The 18,274-nt window shown below is 44.5% G+C and overlaps 1 protein-coding gene across 3 annotated transcripts in view; it reads left to right on the plus strand.

Annotated features, from left to right (window-relative positions):
* TRAF3IP1 (TRAF3 interacting protein 1) overlaps positions 1 to 15,601 on the plus strand; it is a 78,227-nt gene extending 62,626 nt beyond the window's left edge. For 2 of the 3 annotated variants that reach the window (XM_049888573.1, XM_049888572.1), the window contains 2 exons: positions 8,193 to 8,416; positions 13,358 to 15,601. In XM_049888573.1, the coding sequence (XP_049744530.1) occupies positions 8,193 to 8,416; positions 13,358 to 13,523 (390 nt within the window). In that variant the 3' untranslated portion in view covers positions 13,524 to 15,601. The remainder of the gene's footprint in view (positions 1 to 8,192; positions 8,417 to 13,357) is intronic. The other variant, XM_049888571.1, reaches the window with a different exon arrangement.
* Positions 15,602 to 18,274: the final 2,673 nt, after the last annotated feature.

The raw sequence follows: 18,274 nt of genomic DNA on the forward strand, positions 1-18,274 counted from the left end.
AAAGTAGTGCGATAGAGGTGCTCGGATACTTCATGAAGAGCAGGAAGCGTGGCCTGCTGGGAGTCCGCACCAGAAAGGGCTTCCGTGCCGCAGTAAAGCCATTAGAAGGGAGTCGCCTTAGCCATCTTGGCAGCGTTACCGGATCAAGGATTAAAACAAATCCTCTAAGGAAGAAAAATTAGGCCCTTTCCAAAAGAACCGAAGTCAGATCTGCCCTCGACCTGTCTGCAACCCCAGTGCCAGGAGGCAACGGAGCAGTAGCTGCAGCGTCTGGAGAGAAGGGTGTTGCCTAGGACTCTTACTGTTAGCCAAGTTTTGTTTTATATGTAAAAACAGAAAGACAGACCAAAAAATAGTGCTTTTGAATTCTTGAGAAATTGCTTATACCATGTAGTCTCTCTGCATAAATAAGAAATCAAAAAGCAAACATGAAAACTAAGTCCAAACCCCGCACCTTCTGGAAAGGCAAAGTGTAGACACACGCTGTCCAGCTCAGCAGCCACTCATTACTGTGGCTTTGAGCACCCGTAGTGGGGCACCTTCACACACTGCAGGTGCTGTCAGCACTTAGCGGACTCCGAATCCTTAGCGTAGAGAAAGGAAGGTGAAATACCTCATTGGTAATCCTTATGTGGATTGCATGTTGGAACAGTAATGTTTTGGATATACAGGTAGCCCCTGCCTTCCTATGGGCTCGGTTCCGATGACTCTATTCTAAGTTGATTCTGTTGTAAGTGGAACACCTCCTTTTTTAGTTTTCACTATAATTGTCTTTTATTATCAGCATCTTTAAAAATCCGATCCGTATTTGTCTTTGGGGGTTGGCATAAGAATAATAACATCAGCAAATTACACGCTGTACATTGTAAAAAAAAAAAAAGTATGTAGCATATATTCCGAACGATAAGATGTAACAAAAGAAAGTCAGTTGTGAGCGTGGTTCCTTGTAACTCGAATATGTTTTAACTGGGGGACTACCTGCACTGATTTAAATAACATATATTAAAATTAATTCCCCCTGTTTCTTTTTACCTTTTAATTACAGTGTTACAGTGCATATGTGGCTCACATATTTCTATTGGACACGTTGATATAGACTAAATGGATTAAAATTGAGCATGAAAACTGATTAAGCACGTAGAACGGAGTATAAATACCGGTACAGAATTGAATGCAGAAGCCCTCAATCAGTTCTTGATTTATGGAAAAATAGCATAATAGTAATAGGCGTGAGAGTATAAAGTGAAATCCCATTAAAGCCATCGTTTACTCAAAAGTTCTTCTCTTCACCTTCCTAACGGTGCCTTTTGATGGCTGGTGCTCTTAATTTTAATGTAGTCAAGTTTCTCAATCTTTTAGGCTTAGTGTTTTTTGTGTCTTAGTTAAGAAATCCTTCTCTATCCCCAGCTCAGAAAAATGTTTATTTTTCTTAAAAAGTTAGAGCTTTGCTTTACCGTTGAAGTCCTCAGTCCCCCTGGAGTTGACGTTTTTGTATTCCGTGCAGTAGAGGCCCAATTTCTTTTTTTCCACGTGGATTACCGAGTGTTCCTCCTTTCCCTGCTTTCCACGTTGACCTGCAGTGCCGCCTCTGCGGCAGGTGACATTCCATGCGCACGGGCCTGGGCGGGGACCTTGTTCTGGAAAGGCGGGGACCTTGTTCTGGAAAGGCGGGGACCTTGTTCTGGAAAGGCGGGGACCTTGTTCTGGAAAGGCGGGGACCTTGTTCTGGAAAGGCTCGGCTCTGAGCGTTTTCTCTGCGAGAGCCCTGCACGGGTTTCACAATCGCCCAGCTTTGCCGTCGTACAGTGGTGTGAAAACAGCCGCAGACGACTTGGGAAGGAACGGGCGTAACTGGGTGCTGATGAAAATTTTATTATGGACACTGGAAGGCAAATTTTTCATGTAAATGTTATGTGCCAGAGACTATTATTCTTTTAAACATATTTTGCAACTATTTAAAAATGTAAAATCTCTTCTTAGCTTGTAGGCTGTACAGAAAAGCGGCTCTGCTGAGTCACGTCAGCGCACTTCAGAGTAAGGCCCGCCGTCCCCACGTCCCTGTAATGTTAGAAGCAGTTGGTCAAGGCCGATGAGAAACCCCCTTGGGATTTTAGTGGGAGTTTTCATGAGCCAGAACTTTCTCTCCACTTACTGAGGGCTCCTGTAACGTCTTTCAGTAAACTCCGATAGTTTTCTCTGTAGCGGTTCTACACACCTTTTGCTAGATTTACATCTGGGCAGTCTATAATCGGAGCCCTGGCGGCTCAGTGGTTAAGAGCACAGGCTGCTAACCAAAAGGTCGGCAGTTCAAACCCACCAGGCGCTCTTTGGAAACCCTGTGGGGCAGTTCTACTCTGTTCTATAGGGTTGCTAGGAGTTGGAATCGACTCGACAGCAGTGGGTTTGGTTTTGGTATTTTGTTTTTTTTTACTCTGTAATTCTGCTATTGTATTTTTCTAGTTGTTTGTTGCTGGTAGGCAGAAAGGCTGTTGGCTCATAACCAGCTTCCTTGTGCAGTTTCTCTGGTTGTTTTAAAGAATTTGGCTGTCGACTCCAGTTTTCTGTGTCGTATATATAAGCGTGTCTAATCACATGGCACGTTCTAAGACCTTTACACAGATAATGAGATGACAATGAGATACAGCTGCTGTTGTTAGCCCTGTTTTGAAACCGAGGCCTCAGCGGGTAGGGCCTCGTCCGGCTGCTTGGCTGGTGAGTGCAGAGCTGGGGTGCAGGCCTAGGCAGTGGGACCCGGAGTTCACGCCCTTCGCCCCCGTGCTACCCTGTTGTTCCTGGCCTCGCAAGCCTGCACTGGCCAGACCTACCAGAAAGAAGGACCCACAGTGGAGAATGTGTGGTTTACTAGGAGAACTGGTGCTGGGGTATTTCTGGATGAGCGGGATACCTGGCGTAGTTACCCTGTTAGTCTGTGCTTTTCTGTGTAGTGAATGTGGGCATTCCTCCGTTTATGAAGAGAATGAACTTTTGAGAAGTTGTCTGTGAATCTGTTCCCAAGCTCGGGGAGAGTGTGCTCCCTACAGCAAATAATCACTCTGGTTTATTACCCACCCCCCTCCCCCCAGCCCCTTTGATCCGGCTCTGGTTTATTGGGTTTGCTTCATGCCAGGTAGACGGTAAGGCTCTGCTCAGGTGCCCTTAGGACCCGTTGAGTCCGTGGCAGGCAGAGGCAGCGGGCAGATGCCACCAGGCTGTAGGGTAGCGGCCCTCCTGTTGCCCCCAAATCCTGCTTCTGAGAGAGACTTCCAGCAGTCTCTGCCAGAGGGCCAGGTTTTTTAAACGCTGTTGTAAAAGCTGGACTTTCTTCTGCTGAAGCATCGCAGTTGAAATTTAAAGAAACAAATAAAAGCTCTAAGGTCAATAATTTTTATTTGTATGACCTTTAATAAATCATCGTAAAATTAAAAACCAATATAAATGGGCATGCCCACTTTTCTGGGGGCAGCGTGTGTGGTAAAATGCAAATAACAGTAAGTCCCAAAAGTAAGTGACTGCTCACCTGAAAAATCCTGGGACCATTTTCTAGAATGTGCGCGTGTGGGTACGTATGAAGCCGCGAGCCAAACACTGAAATCCTTGTGCCAGAGGCCTTCCTGCCAGAGAGCAGCTGAGTAAACAGCCTCCAGCCTGCGGGGAAGGAGGCCAGCCAGGTGGGAGGCGAGGACGGGAGGCCGGCTTGTGCCCCTCGAAGCTCGGGCTGCCACCTCTCGTCTCTGCAACCTGTAGAAGCCTAGCCTGCGGCAAGGGTGTTAGATGGAGGCTCCGGGAAGATTCCCTCTGAGCCCCGGAACTCATGACTTTCAGTAAAGAGATGAGTTTTAAGATCTCATTTCATGGTTGCGGGTTATTTGTTTTTAAAATGGAGATAGGGAAAGGGAGTGTGTCGGTAAACCAAAAACCAAATCAGTTGCCATCCAGTCGATTCCAACTCATGATGACCGTGTATGTTACAGAGTGGAACTGGGCTCCATTGGTTTTCAAGGCTGTGACCTTTTCAGAGCAGATCTCCAGGCCTTTCTTCCAAGGTGTCTCTGGGTGGGATTCGAACCACCAACCTTTCAGTTAATAGTGGAGCGGTTTAACCATTTACACCACCCAGGGAGTCTTAAAGTGTCAAAACCTTTGCTATGGAGTTGATTCTGACTTATAGCAACCCTGTAGGACAGAGTGGAACTGCCCCATAGGACCCCCAAGGCTGTAACGAGATGGATTGACACAGTGGCTGCAACAATGGGCTCAAGCATAACAACAGTTGTACGGATGGTGCGGGACTGGGCACTGTTTCGTTCTGTTGTACGTAGGCTCGCCATGAATTGGACGGCACCTAACAACAACAGTCTTTACAGACGGAGATCACATCTTTCTCACGCAGAGCAGCTGGTGGGTTTGAACCAAAAACCTTTCGGTTAGCAGCCAAGTGCTTAATCCATGTGCCACCAGGGCTCCTGATGTGTCAATAAGAAAGGTACATATTTTTTAATGGAAGAACCTGTCGCCTGAAGCTGGACACAGCAGCTTATTAGTCAGTGCCGATAATGTACGAATATATTTTTCAGTCTGCACCCGAGTACCGAAAACATATCCCTGACTAAGCATCTTTTGTAGCCCATAAGCTGACTTGAGGTGAAGTGGCTGCGTCGCTTCCCTGAGGCAGATCACACACACCATCCTGCAGTTCCAGGCAACTGTTCTTTATGGTGGATGCATTTATAAGAGTTAACACGGGTTGAAGGTTTGCTATGTGCTAGGCGCCTGGCTGCCTCTTTTACCATATTCTCTTGTTTAAGCTTACCTGCAGGGTAAATATTGTTATTTCCATGTTACGGTGAGGAAGCCGAGGTACAGAGAAGTAGAGCCAAGCCCCAAGTCCTGAAGTGAGAGATGGCGACACTAGGTTGGAGTTGGGCTCCCCAGTCTAGAGCACGCACTCCTAACTGCTCTTTGCCCGCGTTTCCCACAAATCCTCCCAGGTTCCTGATCATTTTAGACAGTAATTTGGGTAATGATATATTTCGAAATACTTTTTGTTCTTCTGTTTCCAAAATGTAAGTGTATTTCATGCAACTAAGTCCTGTGTGCTGAGCGTGGCATCAGATTCTCAAATTTTATGACACGTGTTAAATATCTATAACACAAGGGCTTTCTAATGGCTGTGTTTACTGGGAGGTTGCTGAGACAGCTATATGAACTGTGTGTAAATCGGAAGTCTGTCGTCAGAGGGCTGTGCTTTTTAGAGCAAATAATCGCTCCTTAGCTTGTCTACCCCCACACCAAACTTGAAATGAAAATTTGGAAAATGCCAGAATTTTGATGTTTTATAGCAATATGGGAAACCCGGGTGGTGTAGTGGTTAAGCACTACGGCTGCTAACCAAAGGCTCGGCAGTTCGAATCTGCCAGGCACTCCTTGGAAACTCTATGGGGCAGTTCTACTCTGTCCTACAGGGTTTCTATGAGTCGGAATCAACTCGACGGCACTGGGTTGGGTTCGGTTTGGTATAGCGGTATGTTAAAATGCCATTAGGATAACAATAAAAGTCTCTCTTGATGATGATAATCCCAACCCAGATTTGTCTTGTTTTAAATTCTTGAAAATAAAGTTACCAACTTAAGATGAGTGTTTCAAACACAGCTTGGTTCTTTGATGCAGAAAGAGGAAGGAATGTGAAGCTAATGATGTTGAACATCTCTTGCTAATTTGCCATCTGTAAATCCTCTCTGGAGCCACGGTGGCGCAACAGTTAAGAGCTTAGCTGTGAAGCAAAATGTTGGCAGTTCAAGTCACCGGCCGCTCCTTGGAAACCCTATGGGGCAGTTCCACTCTATCCCATAGGGTCGCTATGAAGCAGAACTGACTCAACTGCATATAACGACAACGATAATATCCTCTCTGGTGAAACGTCTCTTCCTGCCTTTTGCTCTCTTTCTGTTTCGATTGTTTGCTTTTTTTGCTGTTGAATTTTCAGAGTTCTTTATATATCCTAGATACTAGTTCCTTGTTGGATAATATGGGGTTTGCAGATATTTTCTCTTGCTCTCTTAACTTGTCTTTTCATCCTCTTAACAGGGTCTTTTGCAGAAACATAAGTTTTTAGTTTTCATGAAGTGCCATTTATCAATTTTTCTTTTACGGATCATGCTTTCGGTATCAAGTCTTAGAAGCCTTTGCCTAACCCTAGATCTCCTATGTTTTTTTCTAAACGTTTTATGTTCTACATTTAAGGCCATGATCTATTTTGAATTGATTTTTGTATAAGGTGTTAGACTTAGGTCGAGGTGCATGTATTTGCTTATGGATGTCCAGTTGATTGAAAAGTTTCCTCCGTTGGATTGTCAGAAGTCAGTTGGCCATACTCGTGTGGGTCTATTTCTGGGTTCTCTGTTCTTTTGATCTGTGTGTCTGTGCTTCCGCCAGCGCCACCAGTTCTTGTTTACTGTAGCTAGATGAGAAGTGTTGAAACTGGGTAGACTGATTCCTCTCACTCTATTCTTCTTTTCAAAATTGTTTTAACTATTCTAGTTTCTTCGCCTTTCCATGTAAGTTTTAGAATAATCTTATATCTACAAAAAATCCTGGGATTTTGACAGGAACTGCATCAAACCTGTGCACCAGTTTACTATGTTGAGTCTTCCAATCCATGAACATGGTATGTCACTCCATTTATTTAGGTTGTCTTTGTTTTCTTTCATCAGCTTTGCATAGATTTCAGCAGACAAGTCCTTTACATGTTTTGTTAGATTTGTGCCTAAGTATTTTATTTTTTTAGAGTGATTGTAAATGGCATTGCATTTTTAATTTTGGTGTCCACCTTCAGTGTTCATTGCTAGTCTGTAGAAATACAGTAGATTTTTGTATGTTTGTCTTGTATGCTGTAACCTTGCTGAACTCACTCATTAGTTCTAGGAGTTCTAGCTGTTGTTTTAGTCCCATATATTTAGCATTTCCTATTTTTTTTTTATGTGCATGGTGTTATACAAAGGCTTTCTATATACTTGCCCATAGTTACAAAGCCAGTAATGGTGGAGCTGGGTTCTCTGACAGGCACTTCCTCGATTCAATTCATTTGTCCATTTGACAAATATTTAAGGAAAGCCCATAATAAGTTCAAAAATAAAACAAGCTAGTTAATTACAACTTAATACGTTTAACTCGTATTGTAAATGGGTGAAGCAAGGACTCTTTAGCCTGTGCTGAGTGGGGTGGGGTTGTCTGGGGAAGGCTTCCTGAAAAAAACAGTAATCTCTCAGGTAAGGCTTCCCAAGTTGAACTGCATATTCATTCTTATCAGCATCCACCAGTTTTTGAAATTCACAGATGTCTGTGATAAAAACTCATATGAAGAGAATTTTAAATGTTGCTGGTCAAGGAGCCTGAGAACTTGAGGCCAGAATTGAATGAAGTTCCCTTCCTGCCTAGAGTTCTCACCTCCTTCACCTGCTGCTGGATGAGCTCCACCCTCTGCCCTCTGCCCTCCATCCTCTGCCCTCCGCCCTCCACCCTCTCCCCTCCTCTCCCCGTCCTCCCCCCACAATTCCCACTAAAGGCCCTCGGACTCCAGAACCTCCCAGTCCAGGCAGCTTTGTCAGCCCTTGCCCTCCTTGGCTCTTGGCCACACATGGTGCCATGGCCTTGGCCCCTCCATTGCTTACTTCCTTGCCATGAGTCTTCCTCCTGGTTCTGGCTGCCTTCCTCCTTGCTCCTGGGAAGTTGGGTTTCAGAGTCATCTGGGATGGAGAGGTGATCCCTTCAAGAAGTGAGACGCAGAGACAGCTCCCTCTCGGAAGCTCACTTGGGAAGAGCGTCAGTGTCACTAAGCTTTTGTAGCAGTGACTACAGCAAGTTCCTGGTCAGTCGAGAAATAAAATTTCACTGTATAGGAATTTACCCCTCAGAGAGCTGTACAGGCAGACACCTCTTGCCCATCGGGGAGGGAGGGCTAGGGGAGGCTTGGCCCCTCACAGTGGTGTTTGGCACAAGCCTCATGTTTGCTCAATGAGCTGCACACTGTTCCCCCGTCTGACAGAAGTGGAAACAGTGTCACGCAGCCTGCAGGGCCTGGACTGGGACTGCCAAACTCCGGGCCTCCTGCCCCAACTCTGCACAGGGTACTTAGCAGCCCCGTGGGCCGTGGGGTTGAGGACCTCTTTCTCTCCCCGTTTCCCCCATGATTGCAGGAGAAATTGCTTGTCTATGAGTCAGCTTGGAAGAAGGAGAAGGACATCGTCTCCAAAGAGATCGAGAAGCTGCGCATGTCCATCCAGACGCTGTGCAAGAGCGCACTGCCCCTGGGCAAGATCATGGACTACATCCAGGAGGACGTGGACGCCATGCAGAACGAGCTGCAGCTGTGGCACAGCGAGAGCCGGCAGCACGCCGAGGCCCTGCACAAGGAGCAGAGGTCAGCGCCACTGGATGGCACCTAGGGTGGGGGGACCGGGGCCCCTGCCGCAGCTGCCTGGGAGCTCAGGAGAAGCCTCCAGGAAATGCCCACCCCTCGGCCCTCCCTTCTGCCCCACTCCCCAAAGGCAAAGATGCTCCTTCTTCATTGACAGCACAGTGTGCATTTCTCTGTAGCATCAAGGAAAGATTTCGAAATTTAAAAATACGGGGAGCTGAGCAGTTCGGATACCAATTTTTTTTATGTGCCTTATCAAATTCCCAGAGTTTTGTGACTGTTTACCATTTGAAGATATTTAAATTTTTTACTCTAAAAGAAATATTACTATAAGAGAAATATAACCAAAAAACAAACAAAAAAACAAACCCATTGCCATCGAGTCAGTTCCAACTCGTAGTGACTGTAAGGACAGAGTAGAACTGCCCCATAGGATTCCAAGGACCAGCTGGTGGATTCCAAGTGCTGACCTTTTGGTTAGCAGCCGTAGCACCTAATCACTGTGCCACGAGGGCTCAAAAAACAATATAATAGCCACTGAAAAGTGAGATTTATTCTATACTTTTTATCAGTGAATCTGGGATGAGCATAGCTATGTTGTTGTTGTCAGTTAGCGTTGAGTTGATTCCAACTCGCTATGACCTCACGGAGCGGAATAGGACTGCCCCGCAGGGCTTCCTACACTGTAGTCTTTATGGGCCCAGATCGCCAGGCCTTTCTCCTTCAGAGCAGCTAGTGGGTTCCAGCGACCAACCTTTCAGTCAGCTGCCAGGCGGTTAGACGTTCACCCCCAGGGCTCCTTGAGTGTAGTTACAGCAACTGCGAAGTTTCTGTTTGTTTACTTGTCATTTTCAGAAAATGTGATTTGATTCAGTGATACATACCTAAGTCTGTAAACTGAAAGCGACCGAGGCTGCTTACGTACAGCAGAATCCTCCTGGGACTTGTTTCCGCGGTTTGGAGGTCTGGGGGCACGGTTCCATGGCACGTCCCAGTTAACTGGTCTAGCATTGTGTTCAGTGCTTCTGTTCTGCCTTCTAGTTCTTGTGTAGTGCCTGGGCTCTTAAGAGCTCACAGGCGGCCCTCCAAGGCACAGTTATAAAGGCACAATAATGAGGTTCTGCTCTGCATTATCGTTCTGCTTACCGAAAGAAGTTCATGCTGTGCATGGAAAATCAGCAAGAACTTTTTAGTGCCTGTTCTAGCGTGATAATTGTTGAGTGCTTCTTAACGTTTCGATTGAAGCTATTAAAAGTATTATCCCAGATAGTTCTTCCTTTCCAAACCTGGTTTGACATTTTGTCAGGATCGTTGGAAACTACTGCTCTTCTCTTTTGGGTTGTATTTTGTATTTTAAGTGCTTAAAAAACCCAAAGGGAACGGTTAATTCTGACTTCCACTTGCCCAAGTACATGCTAGACTTTTCGCAGCATTTAGCCCAGCGGCTAAAAGGGCCCCATCGCCGTCCTGAACCAGCAAGTAAAGCCGGCTCAGCCAGGTGCCCTCAGCTCGCCAGCCTCTGCCTGGATTCCTGTAGGCTGGGTTCCCCTCCCCAGGTCCACCCGAGCAGCCGGGCAGGTGGAGGACTCTGGACCTGCTGCTGGCTCTCTTCCTGCCGGCAGGACCTTGCTGCTGTCCACCCTGTCGCCCAGAGCCTCTGACTTAGGCCTGTGATGTCAGCACTTAAAGCCCATCATTTCAGGAATACTAATCTCCTTTTTTTAAAAAAATTTTATTGTGCTTTTAGGTGAAAGTTTACAAACCAAATCAGTCTCTCATACAAAAACTTATATACACCTTGCTATATACTCCTAGTTGCTCTCCCTCTAGTGAGACAGCACACTCTTTCTTTCCACTCTATATTTTCATGTCCGTTCAGCCAGCTTCTGACCCCCTCTGCCCTCTCATCTCCCCTCCAGACAGGAGCTGCCCACGTAGTCTCATGTGTCTACTTGATCCAAGGAGCTCTCTCCTCACCAGTATCATTTTCTGTCCTATAGTCCAGTCTAATCCCTGTCTGAAGAGTTGGCTTTGGGAATGATTCCTGTCTTGGGGCTAACAGAACGTCTGGGGACCATGACCTCAGGGTCATTCTAGTCTCATCAGACCATTAAGTCTTGTCTTTTTACGAGAATTTGGGGTCTGCATCCCACTGCTCTCCTGCTCCCTCAGGGGTTCTCTTTTGTGTTCCCTGTCAGGACAGTCATTGGTTAAAGCCAGGCACCATCTAGTTCTTCTGGTCTCAGGCTGATGTAGTCTCTGGTTGATGTGGCCCTTTCTGTCTCTTGGGCTCATAATTACCTTGTGTCTTTGGTGTACTTCATTTTCCTTTGCTCCAGCTGGGTTGAGACCAATTGATGCATCTTAGATGGCGGCTTGCTAGCATTTAAGATCCCAGACGCCACTCTCCGAAGTGGGATGCAGAATGTTTTCTTAATAGACTATTATGCCAATTGACTTAGATGTCCCCTGAAACCATGGCCCCCAAACCCCCACCCCTGCTATGCTGGCCTTCGAAGCGTTCAGTTTATTCAGGCAGCTTCTTTGCTTTTGGTTTAGTCCAGTTGTGCTGACCTCCCCTGTATTGTGTGTTGTCTTCCCTTTCACCTAAAATAGTTCTTGTCTACTAATTAGTGAAAACCCCTCTCCCTCCCTCCCTCCCTCCCTTCTCCATCAAAGAATATTTTCTTCTCTGTTTAAACTGTTTTTCGTGGTCTTATAATAGTGGTCTCATACTATATTTGTCTTCTTGCAACTGACTAATTTCACTCAGCATAATGCCTTCCAGATTCCTCCATGTTATGAAATGTTTCACAGATTCATCCCTGTTCTTTATCAGTGCGTAGTATTCCATTGTGTGAATATACCATAATTTATTTATCCATTCATCCATTGATGGGCATCTTGGTTGTTGCTTCCATCTTTTTGCTCTTGTAGACAGTGCTGCAGTGAACATGGGTGTGCATGTATCTATTCACGTAAAGGCTCTTATACACACTTATACACTGCTGCTGGGAATGTCAAATGGTATAGCCACTTTGGAAATCGATTTGGCGCTTCCTTAAAAAGCTAGAAATAGAGCTACCATACGATCCAGCAATCCCACTCCTTGGAATATATCCTAGAGAAATAAGAGCCTTTACTTTTTATAAATTTCCTGTCAGACTTACTTTTACCTGTGGTAGGGCTGTGAGAATAAGAAATAAAGCTTGCTCGGGTTTGAGGGTTTTAGCCCTTTATGTTAGTATTGGGAGCCCTGGTAGTGCAGTGGTTAAGTGCTCAGCTGCTAACTGGAAGGTCAGCTATTTGAACCCACCAGCCGCAGCTTGGGAGAAAGACCTGGCAGTCTGCTTCCGTAAAGATTGCAGCCTTGGAAACTCTGTGGAGCAGTCCTACTCTGTCCTTCAGGGTCGCTGAATCGGAATCAATGCGACAGCAGTGGGTTTTTGGTTCATGTCAGTGTTGTATACATTTCTATTTCACCGAGTCTCTTTGGATGAAGCAAATAATTTACCCCAGAGGATAATATAAAAGGTGGAAACAACCGAAATGCTCATGCTCAGCCAGCAAAAGAAAGGAAGTCTTGATTCGTGCTACAGTATGGGTAGAGCTTGAAGACATTAAGCTGAGTGAAATAAGCCAGTCACGAAAGCATGAATATTATATGACCTCACTTACGTAAAAAGACAAGAAAAGACAAACGTATAGGGGCAAAGTTTGTTAGTAGTTAGAAGGGGTGGGAAGGAAGGAGAAAAGCAGGGTTAGTGGTGATGGAAAAATCACATTGATCAAGGGTAGGGTTGCACAGCTGGTGACTGTAATTGTTGTCAATAAGTTATATGCCTGTAAAAAGTTAAATTGGCAAAGTTGTGTGATGGGTAATTTTACAACAGTGACAAAAAAATAAATAAAGCTGCTGCAGCTGCTTATGTACAACAGACTCCTTGTGGGACTTGTTTCCTTGGTTTGGTGATCTAGGGGCACGGTTTCATGGCACATCCCCGTTAATTGGTCTAGTAATGTGTTTACTGCTTCTGTTCTACTTCCTAGTCCCTCGCGTAATGCCTGGGGTCTTAAAAGCTTGCAAGTGGCCATCCAGGGCACAACAATTGGTCTCTATGTGCCTGAAGCAACGGAGGAAGAAGGAGAGTCAGGAATAGGAGGAGGAGATGGCATGTGTGGCTAATCGCCTCCATGAACAACTGCCTCCTTTGTTATGAGACCAGAAGAACTGGATGGTGCCTGGCTACCATTACTGGACATTTTGATCAAAGATTCCATAGAAAAGTCCCAGCCAAAAGGGGGAAAATGCAGGCCAGAATTTCAAATATCATGGACTCCAGACTTCTGGAGGGTGAATGAACCCCTGAAACTATTGCCCTGAGATAATCTTTAAACCTTAAACCAAAAACATCTCCTGAATGTCTTCCTAAAACCAAGCAATAGTTTAGCTTAACCAGTAAAAAATGTCTGCCTTGGCCATTATATTCTTTTAAGAACTATCTCTACAGGATAAAATTGACAAGAACACCTCAAAAGATTAAACAGGAACCCTAGGGGGCAAGGAGTTTTTGTTAATGAGGGAGGAACAGCTCAGAAAGGAGGCTGAGAATGGTTGGACAACTCGAAGAACGTACTCAGTGTCACTGAATGGTACATGTAGAGAGAGTTGAATTGGTATATGTTTTGGAAACCCTGGTGGTGCAGTGGTTGAGAGCTACGGCTGCCAACCAAAAGATCGGTAGTTTGAATCCACCAGATGCTCCTTGGAAACTCTATGGGGCAGTCCTACTCTGTCCTATAGAGTCCCTGTGAGTCGGAATCGACTCGACAGAAACGGGCTTTTTTGTTTGTTTTGCTGTGTGTTTTCAATAACAACAAAATTAAAATAAAGACTGTAAAACGAGACAAGACAGTGATGAACCCCAACCCTGTCTTCCTCAGCATCACCGACTGCGCTGTGGAGCCCTTGAAGGCTGAGCTGGCCGAGCTGGAGCAGTTGATTAGAGACCAGCAGGACAAGATCTGCGCAGTGAAGGCCAACATCCTGAAGAATGAGGAGAAAATTCAGAAGATGGTGTATAGCATCAATTTGAGTTCGAGAAGGTGAAAACCCAACGTTTCAAAGACTAAAAGTCACCCTCAGTTTAAAAATAAAAAGGAAGCTAGAAAACGATTACTCTTTAAGTTTCAGTTTGCTCAGCAAATGAACAGTTTACAACGTTGTTAATCCAGCTAATGTATGTTCAGAGCTTTAAAAACGTAGGCACTTCAGGTGTATGTGAAAAGACCACGCGTTCTTACCTTCTTGTAGCTTGAATACTTGCTGGTTATGAGAAGGCCTTCAGAACCCCGTGCGAGGTGTCTTTGACACATCTGTTTTTGTTCTGTGTGTCTGTAGGAGCCTTTTGGTTTAGTTCTGTGCCAGAATCCTCCGGCAGGCAACTGGGTTGCCACTCCTTTGTTGCAGTTTTCAACGCCTGTGAAAAGGCTCCGTAGGCGAAGCTGAGTCACTTCTTGAGGGATAATTACATTCTCTGCTGGGCATTTTATGAATAGAATGAAGCCTCAAGATGAATGAATCCTAGTTTTCAGTTCATTTACATGAACTGAAGGGTTAATTTCTCTATGAAGGTACATGGGAACCGTTTTGCCACCTCTGTAATTGCAGGTACCCATGTGTATGATATTCTTATTGGTCCCTGTTATCCTTTGTTGGTGTGTCTAGCCTTTAAAGTTCATACAGTTAAAAAGATGACTTCAGTATGGCCTTCTCGGCATTGTCTGGACATGACACGGTCACGGGCTATATCCTCCCTACCCTTGACATTTTCCCCTAGATTTTCCCCAAATAGATACTCCTGTGGTGCCCACAGGAGTCCTTTGTCTCTTTAAGGTGAGGCCTTGCTCTGCAGGGCGGTGGCCTTACCTGCTTTCCTTGCACAGGTGTGTGCCTGGGAGCTGAGCAAACACAGGAAGGGATGTGCTGATTTAAACGTTTTTTTGATGTTACCATTGTTTTTTGGAAGTTGTTTTTTAAGCAAAGGGTTTTTTACATGGTTTGTATTTAGTTTTTTCACTTATATATACTGCTGTAAATACTTAATGAAGTGTAAGTTATTGTATAAAGGATTTCTCTGTGTTTGGAGACATACTTACAGGTCTTCAGGTCTGGGTCCTGAGACTTCTGTTTCCAAGTGTTGTATTTATTATGCAAACTAAGGAGTGCTACTTCAAGTGTTAGAACTGCCCCAGAATGTTTTGTTTTGTTTCTTTGAGGATTATCACAAATGGCACAGTTTAGTTTTGCTTAGTGCAACTTCAAAAATAAATCCTCTACTAAGGCCGTTAGATGATTGTCTAAGCTGAAGAAGTTCAAAGACCAGATTGTTCAAGTCTGCCGTTTTGAACGTTGGCCTTTCCCCCTTTCTCTAGTACACCGTAGAATGCTGTCCGCCCAGTTTACACTAGATACATCTGGGGAAAGGAAGGGGAGACGTATCAGTGAACTAGAACGTCATGTGTTTACAGTCTCTTCTCTGCTGACCGAACAGCTTGGCCACAATCTTGAACGGACCCTGTCTGGCTTCAAGTTAAGATGTCTGCCTTTTATGACTTTGTATATATGAATAGAATTTTTGTCTAGTGGGAAATGGCACTCGTTGTATGTGAGTCAAATTTTGTATGAAGTAGTTATCAAATTGTATCATAAAATTTATTTTTTATTTTATACATAAATCATTAAAAACGATCACATATTTTTTCTATAAGTGTATGGATTGTGCAGTTCAGTTCATAAGCATTTGTACTTTTTATTGTCAAATACATGCATTTGGTTGTTCTTGTGAAGGAAGTTCACGGGGTTTATGTTTTCTTTCTTATTGCAGTACTTACCCTTTTCTGTGTGAAATGAAGTGTTAGGAGACTGGTATGCATGTCTCTGAGATTTTTAAGATCATTCATGTTGTCTGGAGGCAATTACTACTGTATCTTAGACACTAATTAAATCCTCATTTATTCTGAGAAAATGCACAAATGGGATTATTAAATGCTTTTTTCTACTTTTGTTTATGAGTTTTCAAGGAGTACTGGAGCCATATTTCAGGAATTGGAATTTGAAGTTGAGCTGACACTAATTTATATTCAAAGGAATCGTGTAAACCTTCAAGAAAAGTAGCTCAAGAATAAAATTCATGCTTTCTACTTTGATTTTCATACTTTTCTTTTCAATAAGCAACTTAAAAAATAATAACTGAAATTGTTGGAGGGAAATGATGTTATCACGACATGAAGTACAATTTGGGATGGTGGTGGTGTAGAATTCCGTTCGGTGTGTTGACAGGTGCCCCTGAAATATCTCTGGATTTGTTTTCTAATCTGCCCTGAGCTGAAGGAGGTTTGGCTGCTGTCTGTGTGTGCAGTGTCTTGGCCCCTGGATGGAACGAGGGATGGCCAGACCCTCTGCCAGCTTTGGCTAAACCAGCTTGATGTCAGACAGTAGCAGACGAAGGGTGACCAGTTTGCCAGAGCTGCCACAGGAATCCACTCATGCAAGGCCACGTGCCCAGGTATGTCCACTGCCAAGGAGGCAAGTGCCCCTGACTCTGATGTGCTCCCAGCCCCGCAGTCTTCCCCACACCCATAGAGACAGAGGAAAATCCTCCCCTTTGTGACACCTTCTAATGATGCCGGGGCCTCTCTGAGCCACCTCCATGCCAGAGTCTAACGTGGCAAAGCAAAGGTGTTAAATAAATACACAAGCGAGCAGCACCAGCCAGCTAAGTCAGCAAGCAGGAGGTCGGCCAGGCTCCTGAGGCAGGGGCCTGCTGCAGGGGCTCTGAGGGAACCCTCCGCAGGACACGCCTCACTAGAAGAAGTCTACACTTTTCTAAGAGGTGTTTGGTAAGTATGGTTACAAGTTAAAACCCCCTAATCAGAATTCCTTTTTGCTTGTTAAGTGGATTTTCATAAAGGGAGATGGGAAATGATTTTTTTTATTGTAAAATAAACATAACATAAAATTTATCGTTTTAGCAATTTTCCAGTGTACAAGTCAGTGGCATTAAGTACATAACCAATGTTGTATAACCATCACTACTATCTATTCCCAGAGGAATGGGATTTTTTTTTTAATTCATCAAGAGAAAAACACTTAAAATGGCTTTCTAAACTGTAAAACTTGATTTTAAGTCCGTATTTAGAGCTGAGCTCCATTTCAATCATCAGTCTCTTTGACCAAGCAAATTGGTTCTTCTATAAGAAAATGGAGTTATGCACATGTTACAAGAAGATGTTGTTCTGGTCAGCCAGGGAAGCACTGAGGCTGTAAATAATGTGATCAGAGTGCCCATTACTGTTGCGAGGTTCCCTGCAGGTGACAAGTGCTCCAAGCCACCAGTTCATCATTCTACACAGCAACCATTGTATTAGATTCTTCTTCATCTTTCCAGTGTGTCTTTAAGGAAATACCAGCAAATATGATGGTATCTTTTTTTTACCCCCTTACAAACACACACAGCACAAAATATCACAAAAGGCGGTACATTATACTATATGCCCAGTTCTGCACCTTGGTCTCTGTTGTGGTTGCACTGGGCCTCCCAGGTATGTTGGAGTCCTAATCGCTTTGCCTTTGAATGTGACTCTGTTTGGAAATAGAGTTTTTCTTTTGTTATCAGTTAAATTAATTTTTTTTTTTTAATTAAACCAGAGTAGGGTCATGTCATAGGTTGAGTTGTGTCCCCTCCAAAATATGAATATCAAATTGGCTAGGCCACGATTCGCAGTATTGTGTGATTGTCCACCATTTTGTCATTTGATGTGATTTTCCTATGGATTGTATATCCTATATAATGTTAATGATGTGGGATAGGTGGCAGTTCTGTTATTGAGGCAGGACTCAATCTGCAAGATTGGATTGTGTCTTGAGCCAGTCTCTTTTGAGATATAAAAGAAGGGAGCAGAGAGACGGGGGACCTCATACTACCAAGAAAGCAGTGCTGGAGGCAGAGTGTCCTTTGGACCCAGGGCTCCTGGGTGGAGAAGCTCCTAGTTCAGGAGAAAATTGATGACAAGGACGTTCTTCCAGAGCCCACAGAGAGAAAAAGCCTTCCTGTGGACCTGACACCCTGAACTTGGACTCCTAGCCCCCTAGACTGTTAGAGAATAAACTTCTGTTTCTTAAAGCCACCCACTGTGGTATTTCTGTTACAGCAGCACTAGCTGACTGAGACAGGCGGGTCCTAATCCTAATCCCTTCTGAGTGGTGTTTTATAAAAGGGGAAACAGAGTCACACACAGGGAAGATAGACACCATGTGACAACGGAGGCAGATGCATCTACAAGCAGCAACGGAACACCAAGGATTACTGACAGCCACCAGAAACCAGGAGAGAGGCATGGTGCAGACTCTCCCTCAGAGCCTCAGAAGGTATTGACACAGTCAGTACCCTGATTTGGACTTCTAGCCTCCAGAACTGTGAGAGAATAAACTCCTGCTCTCTAGATCCACCTTTAAGCGCTTGGCTGCTAACTGAAAGGTTGGCTGTTTGAATCCACCAGCCACCCTGCGGGAGAAAGATATGGCGGTCTGTTTCCTTAAAGATTACAGCCTTGGAAACCCAATGGGGGCAGTTCTCTTCTATCCTCTAGGGTCATTAGGGGTCATAATCAACTCAGTGCAAGGGGTTTAAAGTCACCTACCCCAAAAGATCAAAATACATGTCAAAAGAAACTCTGAAACTCGCTCTTGAATGTACAGTTGCTAAAGCAAATGGAAGAAATGATGAAGTAAAAGAGCTGAACAGAAGATTTCAAAGGGCGGCTTGAGAAGACAAAGTGTTATAATGACATGTGCAAAGA

Source organism: Elephas maximus, chromosome 6 (genome assembly GCF_024166365.1).
Source record: "Elephas maximus indicus isolate mEleMax1 chromosome 6, mEleMax1 primary haplotype, whole genome shotgun sequence".
Classification (NCBI taxonomy): domain Eukaryota; kingdom Metazoa; phylum Chordata; class Mammalia; order Proboscidea; family Elephantidae; genus Elephas; species Elephas maximus.